The 20,000-nt window shown below is 17.6% G+C and overlaps 4 protein-coding genes across 4 annotated transcripts; all 4 read right to left on the reverse strand.

Annotated features, from left to right (window-relative positions):
• Window positions 1–2,215: 2,215 nt before the first annotated feature.
• Window positions 2,216–3,295, reverse strand: PADL01_0609800 (conserved Plasmodium protein, unknown function; the record flags this gene model as incomplete). Its single annotated transcript, XM_028680824.1, has 1 exon — window positions 2,216–3,295. One exon carries the CDS (start codon window positions 3,293–3,295, stop codon window positions 2,216–2,218), a length of 1,080 nt encoding a protein of 359 aa, XP_028537263.1.
• Window positions 3,296–4,513: 1,218 nt separating this feature from the next.
• PADL01_0609900 (conserved Plasmodium protein, unknown function) lies at window positions 4,514–6,478 on the reverse strand (the record flags this gene model as incomplete). Its single annotated transcript, XM_028680825.1, has 1 exon — window positions 4,514–6,478. The coding sequence occupies one exon, from the start codon at window positions 6,476–6,478 to the stop codon at window positions 4,514–4,516; it is 1,965 nt and encodes a 654-aa protein (XP_028537264.1).
• A 1,381-nt stretch (window positions 6,479–7,859) lies between these two features.
• PADL01_0610000 (60S ribosomal protein L39) lies at window positions 7,860–8,539 on the reverse strand (the record flags this gene model as incomplete). Its single annotated transcript, XM_028680827.1, has 3 exons — window positions 7,860–7,908; window positions 8,151–8,254; window positions 8,537–8,539. The coding sequence occupies 3 exons, from the start codon at window positions 8,537–8,539 to the stop codon at window positions 7,860–7,862; spliced, it is 156 nt and encodes a 51-aa protein (XP_028537265.1).
• Window positions 8,540–10,046: 1,507 nt separating this feature from the next.
• On the reverse strand, window positions 10,047–19,081 carry PADL01_0610100 (conserved Plasmodium protein, unknown function; the record flags this gene model as incomplete). Its single annotated transcript, XM_028680828.1, has 5 exons — window positions 10,047–10,148; window positions 10,254–10,347; window positions 10,478–10,624; window positions 10,751–10,823; window positions 10,972–19,081. The coding sequence occupies 5 exons, from the start codon at window positions 19,079–19,081 to the stop codon at window positions 10,047–10,049; spliced, it is 8,526 nt and encodes a 2,841-aa protein (XP_028537266.1).
• Window positions 19,082–20,000: the final 919 nt, after the last annotated feature.

A 20,000-nucleotide genomic window follows, 5' to 3' on the forward strand; every position in this document is an offset into this window, starting at 1 on the left:
TTATATATTTAATATATATTTTTTTTTAATTTATTTATTATAATTAGTTAAATTATATAATTTATTTTTTATATTAATTATTTATATAATTAATTAATTAATTTATTTATTATATTAATTATTTATATAATTAATTAATTTATTTTATTATATATTTAATATATATTTTTTTCATTAAATTAATTAATAATTAAATATATATTTTTAAATTTAAATTTATTTATTTAATATATATTATTTTTTAATTGGTTCATATTATTAATTTAATTAATATTTTAATTAAAATATTTAATATATTAATTATATATTATATTTTTATAAATTAAATATTAAATTTATTATTTTACTTTAAAATAAATATTAATTAAATATATATTTTTAATTATTTTTTAATTTATATAATATAATTTTTATAATATTATATCTGATAATGAATTAATATATATTAATTAATACTAATATTTTATATATTTTAATTTAATATATAATTATAATAAACCTTTTTATTTAAAAAAAATATATACTTTTCATTTTTTCTATTATTTAAGAGAATTTAATATTATTATTTTTTTTTATATTTTATTTCTATTATTAATTTAATATAAGTGTATAAGACATTTTAATATTTTTATTTTAAGTTATAATTATAAATATATGATAAATCATTATAATTTTTAAATGTGTAACATTGTTTATATGGGAATTATTGTCTTATGTTTTTTACTTTATATTTGTAAACACAGTTTACAATATTATAAAAAAACCTAATAAATGGTAAATACTTATAATTGAATATATTATATATTTTATAGAATTCTTTTTTTTTTTTTGTGCCTCATCGAAAAATAAGAAACAATGAGTAACTTATGTGTTATCAAATTTACTGAAGAGATATATTTATCTGTTATCATTCCCCTAATGTTAAAGAAATTTTAAATATTAAATAGAAAATAAAAACTTAAAAGGAAAATATGAATATTCAACAGGTATAATATATACCTGTAGACTTATTCTTATTGAATATAATTCTATAAATTTATAACTATATTGGTATTATCTCCGTGCTTGTATATAAAAATAAAGCATTAATTCTGAACTTAATGAGAACATATAAATATATATTTTAACATTATTGTAATGATATAATGAAAAAATATAAGTAAAAATGTAAGAGAATTATACCAATCATTAAGAAAATCATATACATATAACAAGTATTATTGTGATATTATTTTTTAAATTTTATGCAAAAAGAATTGTCACTAAATAAATCATATTTAATAGTTTTTCAAGAATAAAAAATATTGATAAAATATACTTTTATCATATATATATATATATTATATAATTATTCTATAGTTACATATCCATTAAACATAAATTTATGTTATATATTTTTTTTTCCTTTCCATTTTTTCCCAATAAAATATAGATCATAATGAACATTATAACAAAGATAAACGTATCATTTATTCTTTTCTACTTATTGTAGTTAAGTTACTTTATGAAAATATATAGTTGTAATTATATAAACATTTAACAATATCATATATGAGTTCGATGAAAAATACGTTTATTGAATGGGGGTATATTTAAAAATAAAATGCTATAAAAATATATACAAAACAATTTAGAAAAATATTATAATAATAATAATCTTTAATTGTATATACAAAAAAGGCTACAATAACATATGAATTGGGGTTTTAAACAAAAATAAAAGTTAAAAAATTATTCTGAAAAATGACAAAAATGAAAATAAATGTCTAATCACATGTAATAAGAAAAATTATATATAGATATATATATATATAACACAATGTTATGTTAGAAGAAAAAAAAAGAAAAAAAGAATTTTTTTTCCTTGTAAAATAAGCATATTTACTTGAATTAAATAATATGTTTTTACTTTTTGCAAATAGGAAACTTAATATATAATAGAATGAATATTTATTTTCTTTCGGTTCATTGCTTTTCCATACATTTTATATTAATCACAACAATATTTTATTATTTAATGTTTAGAAAAATTGGAAAAACGATTTTTAAGTTTATAGATTATAAAAAAACATTATAAACATTTCTAATGTTTATGTTCTTGGTTTTCATAAGTTCATATATACACAGTTTAATAATAAATAAATTAATATTTATTTTGATTATTTTTAAAACAGACATGATTAATAACATCAGAAAACAAAATATGAACAGGATATTATTTATTAAATGTAAAATTTACGTTTTCATATTTGTCAGTGTTTCCAAATATTGGTAGTGTTTCGTTTGTGTGTAAATTGTGTGATATGTTTTTTGGTATACATCTATGTATTATAGTGGCAAAATCTTTAAATTTACCATTATTGTCCATTTCATGATATTTAATTAGATTATTTAATTCTTGCGTTATTGATATGTTCAATTTATTTAGGCATAAATAAAAATCATATTCTGAAATTTTATTGGCAATATAATTTTTTATTAAATTCTTTATTGTAGTGTTAAAAAATTTTTTAGTTATAATTTCCTCTTTATTTATATTTAAATTTTCTTTCCCCATTAAATATTTCGAAATAGTATCTACGTTTCCTATTAAATTTTGTACATTTATTATATTTGGTTCTTCCCATGCTATAGGATTTCTGTTAAGTTCTTGGTAGCATTGTGCACCTTCTTGAACATTTAATCTTTTCCATTTTTCATCTTTTATTTTATTTATAAAAGTGTTTCTGTTTTTTCTATTTTTGCTATCGTTAATATATAATGCTTTCATTACATTTGCAAAACTTAATGATCTACTTGGACCATATAAATACAAGGATCTTTCAAATTCTGGAGTGATATCAATATTTTCCTTCATTAATTTCCCCTTGAATTCTTCATCTTTTAATAAACATTTATCCCATTGAGAATATAACTTTCTTATTATTTCATTCTTTTCTTCAATATATTTATCAATATCTTCATATTTATCTTGAATATATATAAATTTAGGGTTCATTGACTCAGTTACATTTTCAGAATTATTTCTAATCGTTTTTATAGGATCATGAATAAGCAATAACTTTTTATAATTTACAAAACCATCTTCAGTTACTAAGCAGTGTTTCATTAAATAATCCATAGTGGGACTATCATATTCAATTTGAAGTAAATCCATGACTTCAACAAATGATTTATATAATATTAATCCATTTTTATTTTTATCTCTTTTCTTTAATTCGTAACATATATTTTTTATTAGTTCAAAATTATCAGTTCCTATATTGTAATTATATGCATTATCTGTATTTTCCATTATTTCAAAGTAAAAGAGTAAATATTTGTTTTCTTAATAATTATACAGGAACTTTTTTGATAAAATAAAATGAATGAATTTGAAATTATGTAAATATATTTATTTTTTCATTAATGTTATGTTATAAAAATGTGTTACATACTATGTTTTCTTTTACAAGTTTCTTTTAAAAGGAAAAAAAAAGAAATATAATATATATATATATATATATATTTGTGTTTTTTTTTTTTTTTTTGTCTATTTACGTTTTAACAGAACAAAACAAAATGTAAGAATGATATAAGTTATGAATTTTTTAAATATCAAATATTATTTGAATATTTATATATATATGTACATATTGGTTAATGAAACAAAAACAATAAAGATATATATAATTTTCCAATGTTCATATTTAAATTAAAAAGTAGGAATGGGATATATTTTTTTTGTAATAGAAATAACAAACTGTATGAAAAAAAAAACCGAAACAAAAATGAAAAGAACTTTTAATGAATAAGAAATTTTATAAACATTACGAAATAGAATATATAGGTTTTACAAATTCTTTACAATATATTTTTTTAAGGAGCTATATGTTAAGAAAATTATTTTTATGATACACATATATATTAATGTGCATAATATCAATTAATCTATATAAAAAAACTTATATATTTTTTTTTGCACACTTTAAAAAAATATATTATAATTAATATTAAAATTATATGTTCTGGATTATAATTAAAATTTTTTTTTTTTTTATTTTGTTAATGTTATCAAATAATTTCATACTAATATATATATATATATATAATATATTAGTTTATTTTAATTTTTCATTATTTTATAATATGGTTCTCAAAAGAAATGATGCAACAAAAAATTCTATAAAGCATAATATTATATTTACGTATATTTATATACATAAAAAAAAAAAATATATTAAATGTCTTTTTGAGTTTATTTTTAACTTTTTTATAGTTGACATAATAAAAAAAAAAAAAAAATACATATATATATATATATATATATATGTATAGAAACATTTTTTAAAATATTTTTAAACATAGAAAAAGGTTATATATATATATATATATATATAATATATTGTCAACATTATCTATAATTGTCTATTTTCTTTTTGTAAACAAATAATTAGAAAAAAAAAAAAAAATAATAAAATAAATAAAAGAATACAAGAAAAAGAACATGAAATATAAATATACATTTTATTTTTTATTTAGTTGATACTGATCTTTTTATATTTTTTTCTGTTTTTGATTCAATGTTTCGTATAACATAATTAATACTTTTTTTTTCTAAAGAATGTAATTTGTATATAAAATAACTGTTTAAAAATGAAAAGGCTGAAAAGAAATAAAGGAGAACAATATTTGATATAGTTATATTTTTCAAAACATCATTGGATTGCAATGTTTTAAACCCAGATATATCTTGTAAAATAGCTATATTTAAAAAAATAGCTATACATATATCAATAAAACCATTTAATAAATAACCGTGATAATTAGCATCTAAGAGTGAAAACAAAGTACATGACATTGATATTATTTGAATCAAATATACATTGTTATTACCAAATAAGATATATGTAATTAAATAAATTAGTTGTAATCCTATAAATCCAATATAAAGTTCTCTCATTATCCTTAATATTTTTCTAACATTTAAAATATTTTTACTATTTACAACTTTTAATAAGCTATCTTTATTTCTCTTTTCTTGGTCTATTGTAAACATTTTATTTTCATTTTTACTTTTAAAAATATCATAAGATATATTTAATTTTTCATTAATTGAAGAATCAGAATCGGTTGTAGTTATATCTGACTTAGTGTATAACTTCTTAGTATGTTGTTTGTCATAGGATTTTTTCTTTTTAATTTTATACGTTTGATCATTTAAAGAATGATTGATGTTTTCATTTTGAGAAGGTTTTTTTTCATATATATTTTCATGGTTACTATTTTGATTGAATTCATTTTTGTTTTCATTTAACTTTTCATTATTTTTTTCCTTAATTTCATCGCTGATAATCGATTTAGAATCCAAGGAATAACTTCTGTCATTTTTTTTTTTCTTCTTCTTTTTGTCTTGCATTAATGTAATGGATCTTTGTCTAAAATGTTCTTCATCTATATAATAATCGTCAAATGCATTTGTGACTTTATGATTCTTTTCATTTGTTTTTATAACATTGTTATTATTATTATTGTTATTATTATTATTATGTTGTTGTTTTTGTTTCATGTTTTGTGTTTCCTTTTCATTTTTCCCTTTTTCTTTTTGATTTTCAGATGTGTAAACCTTATCTTTATAATTATTATTATATTCATTGGAACTATTTATACTTTCAAATGTATTATTATGATCATAATTTGAATTATTATTGTCATTTCTAATTGTGTCATCGTTTATATGATATTGTTTTGGTTTTTTCGTATCTTTTTGTGTTTCATGATTTTTTTGTTCTGTTTTTATTAAATTATTAGTTTGTTGTATTACAGATATATCATTAGAAGAAGATTCTTCAAAAGAATTGTTTGAAATGTTTGTGTTGATTACACTGCTTTTAATTTTACTTCCTTCAGAAGTAGTACTTTTTTTATGTTCTAAGCTTTTACTAAAATAAATTTGTTCTTCATTTTTTTCTACTACATTGTCTTCTTGAATTGATAACTTTTTTAGTGTTTTTTCATATATATCATAAATTGTATTTTTTCTCTCAATTTTATTATGAGAATTGTATCTCTTTATTTTTTCTTTTGATTCGATATCATTTGATACGGGTTCAGGTCTTTTTTTGTCATGTTCATAATCTAGAATTAATGAGGTAATATATGGAAAAATTGGAGTATCATAAAAATTTATATTTTTATCATATTCATCATCTTCAATATTTTGTTTCTTTAAATATGTTGTATTATTTTTATTGTTACTTAAACTTCTTACATATTTTATATTATTTTTTTCAGATTCTTTCTTAACATTTCTTGTATCATTATCCTTTTTTGTTTTTATTTGGGGTTTTAGATTTCTTTTAGAATTATTATTCCGTTTATCATCCTGTGTGTCTTTCTTTTTTATTTCATGTAAAACTTTGTTAAAATCGTTGCTATTATTAATATTAACACTCAAGGTATCGCTCTGAATATTGTTATTTTTATTTGTATTTTTCATCTTTCAAATTTATCAACAAAAAATAAAATAAAAAAAAATAAAAATAAAATAAAATAAAAATAAAAAAGGATACACAAAAAGGAGAATATATATATATATATATATATAATTAGTAATTTTAAAAAACCTTAGACAATATATATATATATATATATATATTTAATGAAAATAACAAAATACAAAAGAATAAAAGATTACAATATAATATATATATTTATATATATATGAACAATAAAAAATTACAATGTAATACAAAACAAAAATATGTAACAAATTAATAATAAATATAAAATACAAATATTGATAAAAAGTTATTCTTTTTTATTTTTTCTTTATTTTGTATATCCAAATATATAATGATATGTATTTTTTTATATTTGCCTCATTTTAAAATATTCCAAAAAAAAAAAAAAAAAAAAAAATTACGAATTATAGTTGCTTTAATAGTTGTATTAGTATTTTCCATTTGCAACAATTAGAATTAATTTATATATATATATATATATATATTTGTGTATTTTGTGCGCACACACATGCAAAAAGAAATATAATGAAATAAATAAAAAATATAAAATATGTACCAAAAATTTAAAGATAATAATACAAGTTTAAAATTATTGTAATATATATATATATGATAATATAATTATCATAAGATAAAAAAAATTATATTTTATTTATTTTTAATTTTATTTATGTTATATATATATATATATATATATATATATATATATATTTTAATTGAATAATTTTGAATATGTTATAAAAATATACAATAGTATGTTCGATAAATATTTCCATAGAGTATGTTTTAATAAAAATAACCATATATTTATTATTATATAAATAATAACAGGTCGTGACATATGTAAAACGTATAGATATTTAACATTTTGCATTTACTTATTATATTTGTATAAGCAAACAAACATACATTCACGGTTACATAATAAAGAGTTTTTATTTACATTAAGTGGCTATTCATTATATATATATATATATATATTTTTGTAGGTTATAAAGAAAATTAAAATTAATTTCCTTAATTAAAGCAAAATAAAGAACTCTTTTTTTCTTTTCCTTTTTTTTTATACATTGTTATATTTAAAAATTATAAAAAGGTAATTATAAATGTAAAAAAAATTCAGTTTCTCTTATGTTCAATAGGTATGTATGTATACTACTTTTTTTTAATAATAATAAAAAAAAAAAAAAAAAAAAAAAAAAAGTGAATATAAAAAAAAGGTGTAAACAAAAACTATTATAATACAATGTTTTTCTTATCAGTATCCATTTACTATATAAATATTTTCATTATTCATACATTTTATTACATTGGTTATAATTAAAAATGAACACATGAACAACAGTCATAATAAGTTTATAATCCCAATTTAGTTCTTCTCCAGTGTCTTCTTTTTGTATTATATCTAATAAAAAAATATAAAGTAAAAAATAAATATATGAGTTTAAGAATTCAACACATCAAAAAATAAAATAATATATACATATAAACAAATCAATGTTATATTTATCACAACATAAAGTTATTTTAAATATTACATAAAATAAAAAGTACTCGTATTTTTATAATTTTCTTTTTATTCATAGCATATCATGTATTCAATCACATAAATATATATATATATATTTTTTTTTGTTTCCATGTTACCTTATTTTTGTATCTTTCTTTAATCTATACCAATGAGGTACAGGCCTATTTTGCCTTCTGCATTTTCCAAGTCTTTGTTTTAATTTAAAACGTTTAATTGATCCCTTCAAAAAAAAAAAAAAAAAAAAAAAATTAATTCATAAATATAAACATAATCAAGGAAAATATTTCAAGAAATGTATATTCATATATATATGTTAACTAAAATATTAAACTGGCGTATAGTATATATTTCTTTTGTGTTTCTTATTTTTATTAATCTATTCGTTATATATATATATATATATATATTTATTTATTTATTTTCATTTTATAATAACGCTGATTTATATATATAAATTATATATTTGTAATTTTTTTTATTTCTTTTTGTTCTTTTTTATTACCATTTTTAATATATAAAGATAATAATAAATAAAGTAAATTCAAATAAAATTATGAGGTTTAATTAAGATGTTAAAAATTGAAAAAACAAATTTAAAAATATATTCTTGAAAATGAATTTTCAAAATAAAATTAAATAACACTTTTTATTTTTATTTATTTTTTTCTATTATTTTTTTTAATTGAAAAAAAAAAAAAAAAAATTATATAAATTTATATAATATTATTTCTTATATAATAAATATATTATAATATATTAAATTTTTATTCATAATAGAAAATGTATATATAAAATAATCATGTAATATGTAATATATAAATATAGGGAAAAAAAATATATATATTATAATATTATTATATATATATATATACAAAAAGAGGAAAAAGAAGTAATAAAAAAAAAGCATATTTTATATAATATTTATAAATGTATATATTATAATTATATATGTATAAATATTTAAATGCCTATTATATAATATGTAAGGTATATAAAATAAACCCCTACGACTCTAGCATTATTTTATTATAGCTTCATAAAAAAATATACAATTTTTATTTCATATTTATATGGGCTAAACAACAATACATACATATTATATATATATAATATATATATAATATTATTATTTTTATGCCATGAAAAAAAAATATATAATATTATATATAATATAAAGAAAATAAAAAATATATAAACCTTTTATTTTATTATTATAAAAAGAATATATTTTTTTTATAAGTATATATATATATATATTTGTTTTCCTCTTTTATTTATATATAAAAAATATCTTAAATATTTTCAATTTTCTTTTATATTAAAAAAGCGAAAATTCTACAAAGAAAAAAAAAAATACGAAAAAAACGGAATTGAAAAGAAAAAATTATACAACTATATATAATATATTATATATATGTAATAATTTTATTTAAAAAATCCCACCACCAAAAAAAAAAAAACAAAAAAAAAAACACATATTTAATGATGATACTTTTTTTAAAGAAAACATTTAAAAAACAACAAACTTTATGGAATTATGCGTATTATATATGTTCAATATATTTTATCGTTTTTTTATGAAAACGTATATTTCCATGCTTAATAGAAATATCCAATGTTGTAAACATAAAAATTTTTTTTTTAAGCATTATATATATATATATATATATATATATTTAATAATTTTTGAAAAATAGTAATGATTTTATTAACCCTACACATAATAACATTTTGTTTAATATAAATGTTAAATATTTTTTAAGATTTTGTAAGGTGTTTTTAAATCATATTAAAAGTGTATGTATATTCACATACATACATATATTATATATATATATATATATATAATTGATCAATAAAAAAAAAAAAAAAAAAAAAAAAATACTATATATATATATATATATATATATATATATATAATAAGACCCTTTTTTTTAATTTTTGTTTTATATTAATTTGCTGTATAAAAATATATTTATAAATAGTACTTAGGAAAAAAGAATTTATTTTGATTAAATTAGAAAGTCTATAAAGCTGTCAAAAAAAGTATCATAATCATTGCAATGTGCTCTTATATAAAACTTGCAAGATTTATCAGCATTGTTCGGTGCGCGCTAAAAAATAAAATAAAATAAAAAAATATATATTTTTTTAACACATAAATTATATAAATGTATAATATTTACATATATTATATATATATATATATATTTATTTACCATTATGTTTTTGTAAAATTCCAAATAGCTGTTAAATTCATTCTTAACACGAAGAGAAAAACAAAAATATTCGCAAATAAAAGAATCTAATAATCTTTAAAAAAAAAAAAAAATAAAATAATAAAATGACATAAATGTTCAATGCATAATATATAATACACATATATATATATATATATATATATATATATATGTTGTGTTATTAAATTTTTTTGTAAACTTACTCATATTCATCCGCTTTAAATGCATTTTCAATGGATGAACTAGCTAACGATGTGGTTGTTAACGTAATATCAAAAGTTGAATTAATTATTTTTTCGATTATTTTTTTTTTATCATTAGCTAACAAACAATGGTCCAATCTTACAATACTGTATAAATTAAAAAAAATTATATGCACATAAATTATTAAAATCGTATCAAATGAATAAAATATATATATATATATTTATTTATTTATTCTTTTATATTTAATTTCATTTAAGACAAATACGTACCTGTTAACATTTCCTATAGTATTATTTTTATCTTTAACTTCATACTCAAGTGTAATTAATTTGGATCTATTAGCTATTTATAAAAAAAAAAAAAAAATACATACATATATATATATATATATATTTATATTTATATTGAATAAACGAAACAAATGTTTCATTCATTTTTATACACATTTTTCAACTTAAAACTTTGTAAGAATATTATTTTTGAAACTTACTATTATGAACGAAAGTTTTATGAACAATTATTCTTCTCTCAAAATTGTCTATTTTAAAATAATTTATGTTTGACATGTTATTTTTCCTTACTATTGTTTCTTTTAACATTTGTACATAGTTGGAATTATTTATTTGTTTGTAGATATTAAAAATGATTTTTTCATTTTGATCATTCATTTTAAATGTAGCTTGTGCATTTTGTATTATTCTTTTTATTTCATCTTTGAAATTAATATTTATTAAATTACCCAAAATATTATATTTCATTTGGTTTTTTAATATTTCATTCTTATCCATATGTACATGTTTATTATCTCTAAATGATCCAATTAATATAGCGCTTTCTTCATTAAATTCTTCACCTATATTAGAATTTGAAGTAAATGAACTATAGACACAATCAGCACAATCTGTTGAGGAGATTCCATGTTTTAATTTTTCTTCTACTTGATTATTATTCACATTAGAAGAATCAAAATTATTGTTACTATTAATATTATCATTACTCTTATGGATTTTATAACTTTCTACATTATCATAATTACTATTCATACTGTTAATATTATCATTATGGATATTTGTTTCTATTCTATTTTTTGTTCTTTCATTTAAATAAATATCAAATGCTCGATTCTTAATCTGGTAAACATTTTCATTACTATCTTTTGTATTCTTTGATACTAATAAGATATTATTTTTTTTATGTTCAAAATTTTCATTATATGAAATAACGTTTCCATCTCTATTATTATGATTCACATTTTCAAAGGAATCATAAGGATATTCATTCTCCATTATTTCTACAATAGATTTATTTATGACACTATTGTTATTAATATTAATTACTTTGTTCATATCATTTAAATGAGAATCATTTATATCCCAACAATTATTATTATTATTATTATTATTATTATTATTATAGTTATTATAATCCATATTTTGTTCGACTACATTCGCATTGCTGTCAGTACTATTTTTGTATTCACTACTTTGGTTATCTGTCGAGAAAGTTACATTGTAAGTATATTCTTCGCTCTTATTAATTTCACTAAAAATTTTATTATTGTTATACTGATCTTTATTTAATTGTATATTATCATTCTCTACATTTGAAATATCATCAAGCTTATTGATTTTTTTTTGTTCATCTTCGGAAATAGTTCCTTGAACATTGCTTGAATTGTCAAGAGTATTATTATGTTCATACTTTATATCAGTATTCATATCTGTATTCATATCTGTACTAATGTCTGTATTTATATTTATGTTCATATCTTGATTCACAGGTTTATTCAAATTTTCATTCTGTGAATTAACTTTGTTTATATTATTTGGACGACCAAATATTTCATCAACATGTGTGTATATATTTTCCTTATTCATTGTTGAAACATTTTCATGCGTTTCCTGACTTTTATTAATCACATTATTATTTTCTAGATTACTATTTACCATATGCCTATTATGTAATAGTTGGTTATCATTATGTACGTTATTCATTTGTGTTTGTATTTCTATATTATTTGGATATAATGATAACGCATCTTGTTTCATAGATACATTACTATTATTTAATTTATCATTATCATGCATAACATTCTTCATATAAACCAACATGCCTTCTAAATTATTCTTTTCAAATTTTTCTTCATTCAACGCATTTTTTGTGTTACTCATGGTTTTACATTTATTCGTGATGATGGTTTGTTCGTTCAATTGGTTATCATGAATATTATTAATATTATTATTATTAATATTATTATTATTAATATTAATATTATTATTATTAATATTATTATTATTAATATTAATATTATTATTATTAATATTATTATTAGTAGTAGTTGCTGTTGCTGTTGCGTTCATATTATTATTATTATTTGGGGTGATTATGTTATTATTCATTTGCTTATTATCATTTATATATTTCTGATTCATGTTATACATATTATTAACATTTTCACTATTATCTTTTAATCCATCAGAATATATATTATTCATTTGAGATATATTATTATTAGCACTTATGCTAGAAGAACAAGTAGCATTATTGGTCATGTTAATATTATTATTCATGATATTTTTATTTAAAACGTTTGAAGAATTATCATTAGTAATATAATTATTATTTAGTTGTTCATTAACATTAGGTTGTGATAAATTTTTATTTTTTGGTTTTCTTCCCTTTTGGCTTTTAAGTGTTTTTGTATTTTTTAATAATAAATCATTATTTGATGATTCTGAAGATGCATTATCTTTTTTCTTTTTTCTTGGTCGTTTTGTACTACCTAAAAGATTTACAACATTAGGAGATTCATTTGATTTATTTTCTTGTTTTTTTCTCTTTTGTGTGACTTTTTTTAAATTATTTTTTATATCATCATTATTTTGAATCATATGTAAATTGTATATATCTTCATTTGGCATATTCGCATTAGTTTTATAATCTACATAAGGATTTCCATTCATATTTAAATCATTCATTAAATTCGTATTATTTAAAGATAAGGAATTTCTATTTAATACCATATTATTATTTATATTATTGTTCATATTAACATTTCCTTTCATGTTCATAATATTCATATATGGATTTATTAAATTTCTATTTGATGCATACATCATATTATTATTATTATTAATATTATTATTATTATTGTTGTTGTTATTTTCTAATTGTTCTTTGTTCTCTATATTATTTATAATACCAATATTTTCGTTACCATAAGAATCATACATGTTATTACTTTGAGCATTCATATTTAAAGATGATTGATCTACGTTGTTCATATTATTCATTAAAACATTGAAATTTTTATTTATATTAATTAAATTTTTTAAATTTACACATGAAGAAGATGATAAATTATTATTTGAAGATGCATGATCTATAGTTTTGTTATAATTACTATTATATTTATTATTATTATTATTATTATTAATAATACGATCATGAGGTGTATTATTGTATGGACTATTTGTGTTTTCCTTATTATTTGCATTAAGAATTTTGGGGTCATTTACTAAAGAATAATTATTTTTAACATATTCATTATAATTATTCCCTTTACTTAAATTATTTAGTATTTCATGATCTTTTGAATGATTGTCATTTCTTAAAAGTCCACCAACAAAATTATTCCCTGCTATATTATTATTACTGTTCATATTATTATTACTGTTCATGTTATTGTTAATCATATTATTATTATTTTGCATATTATTGTTAATCATATTATTATTATTATTGTTCATATTACTGTTAATCATATTATTATTATTATTATTGCTCATGTTATTGTTATTTGTATTATTATTTTTGCACTGATTGATTATATCACGACTTACATAATTTAAAGAAGCATAATTTGATGACATATTATTACATACCTTTTTAATATCTTGTGTAACTGTGTTTTGTTCATCTTTCAAATACATAACATCTCTATGTATATTGAAATTACTCATTCTCTTTACATCACTATTATTATTAATATTATGATTAATAAAATTAATGTTTGAATTAATATCTGTTGATTTTAAATTATTTATATTTTGTGTTCTTGTTAATTTTTTTCTATTCATTATATGTGTTTCATTACTACAATTTTTGTTAGATGTTATAGTATTTTTTGTAAACATTTGATTTAAATGAATACTATTATTATTTTTTGAATTTATCATAGAATTCATAAATGTATCATTTATGTTTGTACTTTTTTCAGAATGTGAAGATGTATATTCATTTCGATCATAATTAATTGGTAATGCATTTCCGTTATATGAATTTATAATATCTCCATTTTTATTTATATCTTCTGATATTATATTTTTATTCATATTATTATTCAAAGGAACCAATGAATTATTAAGATTTTTTGGGGAACCCATAAATGTTATATTGTTATTAACATTCTTATTATTTAATAAATCATATTTTATATTAGTTACATCTTCTTTATCATATGCAAAATTAGTATTATTATTATTATTATTACTACTACTACTAATACTAATGCTATTATTTTTATTTAATAAAATACTTGAGCGAATATTATTTTGTACTATTACATTAGAATTATTCATTCTGTTCTGTATATTTTTATTGAACATATTATTATAATTTATATTCCCTCCACTTTTATTATTATTGAAGTCATTCATCACTTTCTTATCTATATGGTTATATGGATGACTTGTTTCTAAATTCGATGTTTTGTTTTCATTTATCATATTTTTATTTACAACACAATCATTACTTACAACCATACCACCAGTATTATTATTACTGTAAACATTTTGAACCTTTGCTATATTTAAATTATTAGTTTGTGTGTTTTCATTTCTTTTCATCATATCATAATGAGAATTAAGCATTAGATTCTTATTATCATTATTGTAGTTTCTATTATTACTTTGGACATTGTTATAAGCAACCATAACGTTACTATTGATATTATTGATATTATTCATATTATTATTATTGATATTATTCATACTAATATTATTTATATGAACGTGGTTTCCATTATTTTGCATGTTTACTGTATGACTACTAGTCATATATTTTTTTCTATTTTGTGTTTCATTATTTAAATGATTAAGGAAATTATTATTTGCAGAATTTTTATTAGAGTTATCTGCATTATTATCGTAAGGATAAACATTGTTATTATTATTATTATTATTATTATTATTAATATTATTATTATTATTATTAGTAGTAGTAGTAGTATTATTATTATTTGTATTACCATGTGTAATAATATTTTGTGGTTGATACACCATCATTTTATTCATATTATAATTATTAGCATGAAGTGTATTCGTAATATTTTTTAAAGGAGAATTCATTTGTATAGTTTTACTTTTAACAATATTAATATTGTTATTTGTATTATTTATATTATTTATGTTATTTATATTATTTATGTTATTTATATTATTTATGTTATTATTCAACATTCGATTTAGATCACCACTATTTTCGCTAGCTCTTTTTTTGTTACTATCCATAGTAGTAGTCATGTGAAGATTTTCTAAATTATTTAAGAAATTTTTAGGATAAACATTTTTATTTTCCATATCTTCATAATTTACATGTTTTACTTGATATGAATTCATATTATTCATAACAACATCATTTTTATTAGAATTTAATGTGAAATTATTTTTTTGAGGTATATTCATATTTGGCATTATATTTAATGATGCTCTATGAGTTCTTTTAGGAGTTTCATTATTATTATTATTTATCATATTATTATTATTTATCATATTATTGTTATTTATCATATTATTGTTATTTATCATATTATTATTATTTATCATATTATTGTTATTTATCATATTATTATTATTTATCATATTATTATTATTTATCATATTACTATTATTTATTATATTACTATTATTTATCATATTATATGCATTTATATTATTATTCATCATATTATGTTCAATAAATTTTATATTTGAAGAATTGTTGTTTATATTCATAAAAGATTCTATTTTTCTATTTTCTTCTGGTGCTATATTTTTTGTATTCATTCTCATTTGCACATTGTTTTTTTGAAGGCTAGCACGACTACTTAAATTAACTGTATTATTAATATGTTTTAAATTATGTAACTGGTGATTAAAATTATGGATATCATTATTAAGATGATTGTTATTTATATTATTAAAACTAGAATTATTTCTTCCCATTTGGTTTTCCATATTTTTTTTTAAGTTTAACGATGAAACATTTAAAACATGGGGACACTTATTAGAGAGTAAATTATTTATATTATTAATATTTTTAAAATCAACAAGATTTTTTGTATTATCTTTTATATAATTATTATTTTTATTATCATAATTCATCAAATATAATAATGCATTTGTTGATTTAATACACTTTAGAATTTTTTTATTTGATTTTATGTTTTTCTTTTTACCTTTTTTAATTATTTCCACTTGTTGTTCTTTGTGTTCTTTGTGTTCATTTGGTAATTTTTCTTGTTCGTTTTCTTTATATTCTTTATTTTCTTCTTCTTCTTCAAATTCATTCAAATTATTATATTTAATATTATCAATATTATTAATATTATCAATATTATTAATATTATCAATATTATCAATATTATCAATATTATTAATATTATTGTTATGATTATAATTATTTGTACTCTTTAAATGAAGATTCTTATAATTGCAATTTTTATTAGCATTAAATAGGATAATATTATTATTATTATTATTATTTTTTAATTCTTCATTATTTAAACATATTTTATTATAATAATTATCATCCTTTATAAATTCATTATAAAAATTTATATTATTATTATTACTACCTACTAATGGGCATGCATTAATATTTGCACGCATTATTTTTTTAAAAATTTTTTGGTTAGTTAATTCTGCATTTTTATTTATAAGAATCTTATTAGTTACTTCATTTAAAGTATCTTGATTTTTTGGAACCATATATTTTTTTAATTCTTTATTTTTTTCATCGCAAAAATTTTCATTTATATTTATATCTTTTATTTCAAATAAATTATTTTCTTCATATAAATTGTTATTTTGAAAATTACTAGTACTACAAATATTTTCACCAAGTGTTATAAGAGCATTATTAGTACTATTATTATAAATATTATTATTATTATAAATATTATTATAAATATTATTATTATTATTATTATTTCCATCATTAATATTATCATTATTATTATTATTATTTTCATTTCTTTTTATATCATTAAAATTATTTTTATTTTCATTTATGTCGTTTTTATAATTTTCAATACACTCAATGTTGTTCTCATTATAACATTTTGGTAGGTAGCCATAATCCTTATTATTCAAATATTTAGCATGATCCCTTTTATCAATTCTAATATTTTTATTTTCATCAAATTTATTTGGAATCTTATTATTAATATTGATATCAATGTTGTTGTAGTCCATATTATTCATATTATTCATATTATCCATATCATTATTGTTGTGGTTCATATTATTCATATCAACATTGTTCCTATTCATTTTATTTATATCCTTCTTATTACTTCCATCTATATTTTTTATAACATTAGGATACATAATATTTTTCAACATCATCCTTTTTTCATTCTTTTTTTTTAGGGTTTCACTATATAGAATATTGCTCATTATATCATTCGATGTGAAATCATCATGTATATGATTACTTTCATTATTATTAATTTTTACATTTAAAGGAACCTTTAATGACCAACCTATTGGTATATTCACATCTTCATTTTCATTCATATTATCACTCACATTTACAACATCCATTTTGTTATTCATTGCATGCACTTTGTTCATATTAAATTTATTATCTTCATTATTGTAATTTCTCATATGAACATTGTCAGGATTATTATTTATGGCATAACAACTATTATATCCAGAATTCTTATTTAAATATATATTCGGAGCAATATTAGAACCTTCCTCATTTGAGTAATTCATACTACCACTGTTAGTTACATCCTTATTGTTATTATTATGTTCTAAATCATTATTAAAATTTGTTTGGTCATTATTATTATAATTATTATAATTATTATAATTATTATAATTATTATAAGCAGTAATATTATTTCGTAAAGATTCATTTATATGATTAAAAACATTTATACAGTTTAATGGAATGGTATTATTTAAATGACTCATATAATACATCTTATTCATATTATTTATATTATACACATGATTCAATTGATTATAATTATGATGTATTCTTTCTCTTATCATATAATTCAATTTATAATAGTTATTATAACCTTCATTCTTCTTCATAAGCATACTCACATTGTTCATATTCTTGTTATTTACACCCAAATTAAATTCAGAAGAATTTAAATGCTCCTCACCATATAGATTTTTATATTCCTGTGAATAATTTGTAAATGGCTCATGTATATCGTAATTATTAAAATTTTTCATAAAACTAGCATTGCTTGAGCTACTTACATTACTCATACTGTTTATATCATTCTCAACTATTTTCATTTCATTCTCTATGACATCATCTTTTCTTACACATGAAAAATTATATTTATCCGCACCACCAGAAGGTCCTTCCATTCTCAAATAGAATAAAATAATCAAGTGACTTAATCACTATGTGGAAGATATTGATGAATGTAAGTAGAAAAGAAATAATAAGGTTAACTATATAAATATATATAAATATGTATATATATATATATAAAAATATATATATATATATATATATATGTTTACACTTGTAATTTCTTAGGTTAAAAGTGTATACATAAAAATATATATAAATATTATAATAGTTCTTCCTTATTATGATTTATTCAATAATGTGTATAGTAAAATTATATGAATATTTCTACACACATTATTATATATATATTAACTTATTTAAATTTTTTAAGAAACATAAATTAAAAAAAAAAAATAATATAAAAGAAACAATTTATATAAAATATATGAAAAAAAAAAAAAAAAAAAAAAAAAACATGAAAATATAAAAAATAAATATGAAAAAACATATGCAAGTATAGAATTGGTATATAAATATATAGGAAAATATAGAATCACATATAATGATATTATAAGGACATATATCATAAATATAAAAAGGTATATAGATACATAAAAATTTATAGCGATCTGATGAGATACAAATCAACATATAAATATATAGAGAGATATAATAAAAAACATATGAGGATGTATATATCAAAATATATATACTAACATGTAAAAATATTCATGAATATTTATTAAATTTTATGATAATATATAAACAATTATTAAAACATATTAAAATTATAAGAAACAGCAATAAAATAGAAATTGATACATATAAAAAAAAAAAAAAAAATTTAAGATTATGTGGATGTACAGGTTAAATATATTATGTAAAATTATTATGAACATGAATACATTCTTGTACGTTTTTATGAATATGCAATGATATAAAATTAATATTTTTATTAGTATAAAGGTCTTTCTATTTTTTTTTTTTTTC

The sequence above is a fragment of the Plasmodium sp. gorilla clade G2 genome, assembly GCF_900097015.1.
Source record: "Plasmodium sp. gorilla clade G2 genome assembly, chromosome: 6".
In the NCBI taxonomy this organism is placed as follows: domain Eukaryota; phylum Apicomplexa; class Aconoidasida; order Haemosporida; family Plasmodiidae; genus Plasmodium; species Plasmodium adleri (nom. inval.).